This window comes from Rattus norvegicus, chromosome 11 (genome assembly GCF_021556685.1).
Source record: "Rattus norvegicus strain SHRSP/BbbUtx chromosome 11, alternate assembly SHRSP_T2T, whole genome shotgun sequence".
Taxonomy (NCBI): domain Eukaryota; kingdom Metazoa; phylum Chordata; class Mammalia; order Rodentia; family Muridae; genus Rattus; species Rattus norvegicus.
In genome coordinates this window covers 41879714-41880299 of record NC_141544.1, presented here as the reverse complement: position 1 = coordinate 41880299, position 586 = coordinate 41879714, and the positions used below count along the sequence as shown (strand labels likewise).

Sequence of the window (586 nt, the reverse complement as noted above, 5' to 3'; positions counted from 1 at the left end):
TTACTGTGCCATAAACTTTAAGACATTTTGGCATGTCAAAAAAGATCATGAATGCTGAAATATCCATATACTCAAACATATCTGTTTTAATTACATTCTCCAACAAGTTCAAGGGATTGAACAGTGCATTGTAATTATAGATATATGGGAAATCTGAATTTCAATCAAAGTATAATGAAAATCTAAAATATTTAGGCACAAAATAAACATTCTACACATCTTTAGAAAGACTTTCAATAAGAAAAGCTTGATGAAATAATACTGCGATTCTCCAAAGACATATTTTCAAAGAGAGGAGTCCTTTGTTGTGGTTTGACACACCTGTACTGGTACACTATAAAACCTGGGAGCTGATGGTCATCTTCATTCTTCAGAACCTTACCTTCAACCTCACACAAAGTCCCAAATCTCAGACATCATGAGCTACTGTTACAGCAACTACTATGGTGGCCTTGGCTATGGCCTTGGTGGCTTCGGTGGTCTGGGCTATGGCTATGGTACCAGCTATGGCCTTGGGGGCCATGGGGGTTATGGCTACTTCCGTCCCTCTTTCCATGGCAGATACTTGTCTTCTGGCTTTTACTGA

General features: G+C 38.7%; 1 protein-coding gene across 1 annotated transcript; it reads left to right on the top strand.

Annotated features, from left to right (window-relative positions):
• Positions 1 to 418: 418 nt before the first annotated feature.
• LOC148002504 (keratin-associated protein 19-9b-like) lies at positions 419 to 586 on the top strand. The gene has a single exon (XM_087577409.1). It carries the CDS (start codon positions 419 to 421, stop codon positions 584 to 586), a length of 168 nt encoding a protein of 55 aa, XP_087433535.1.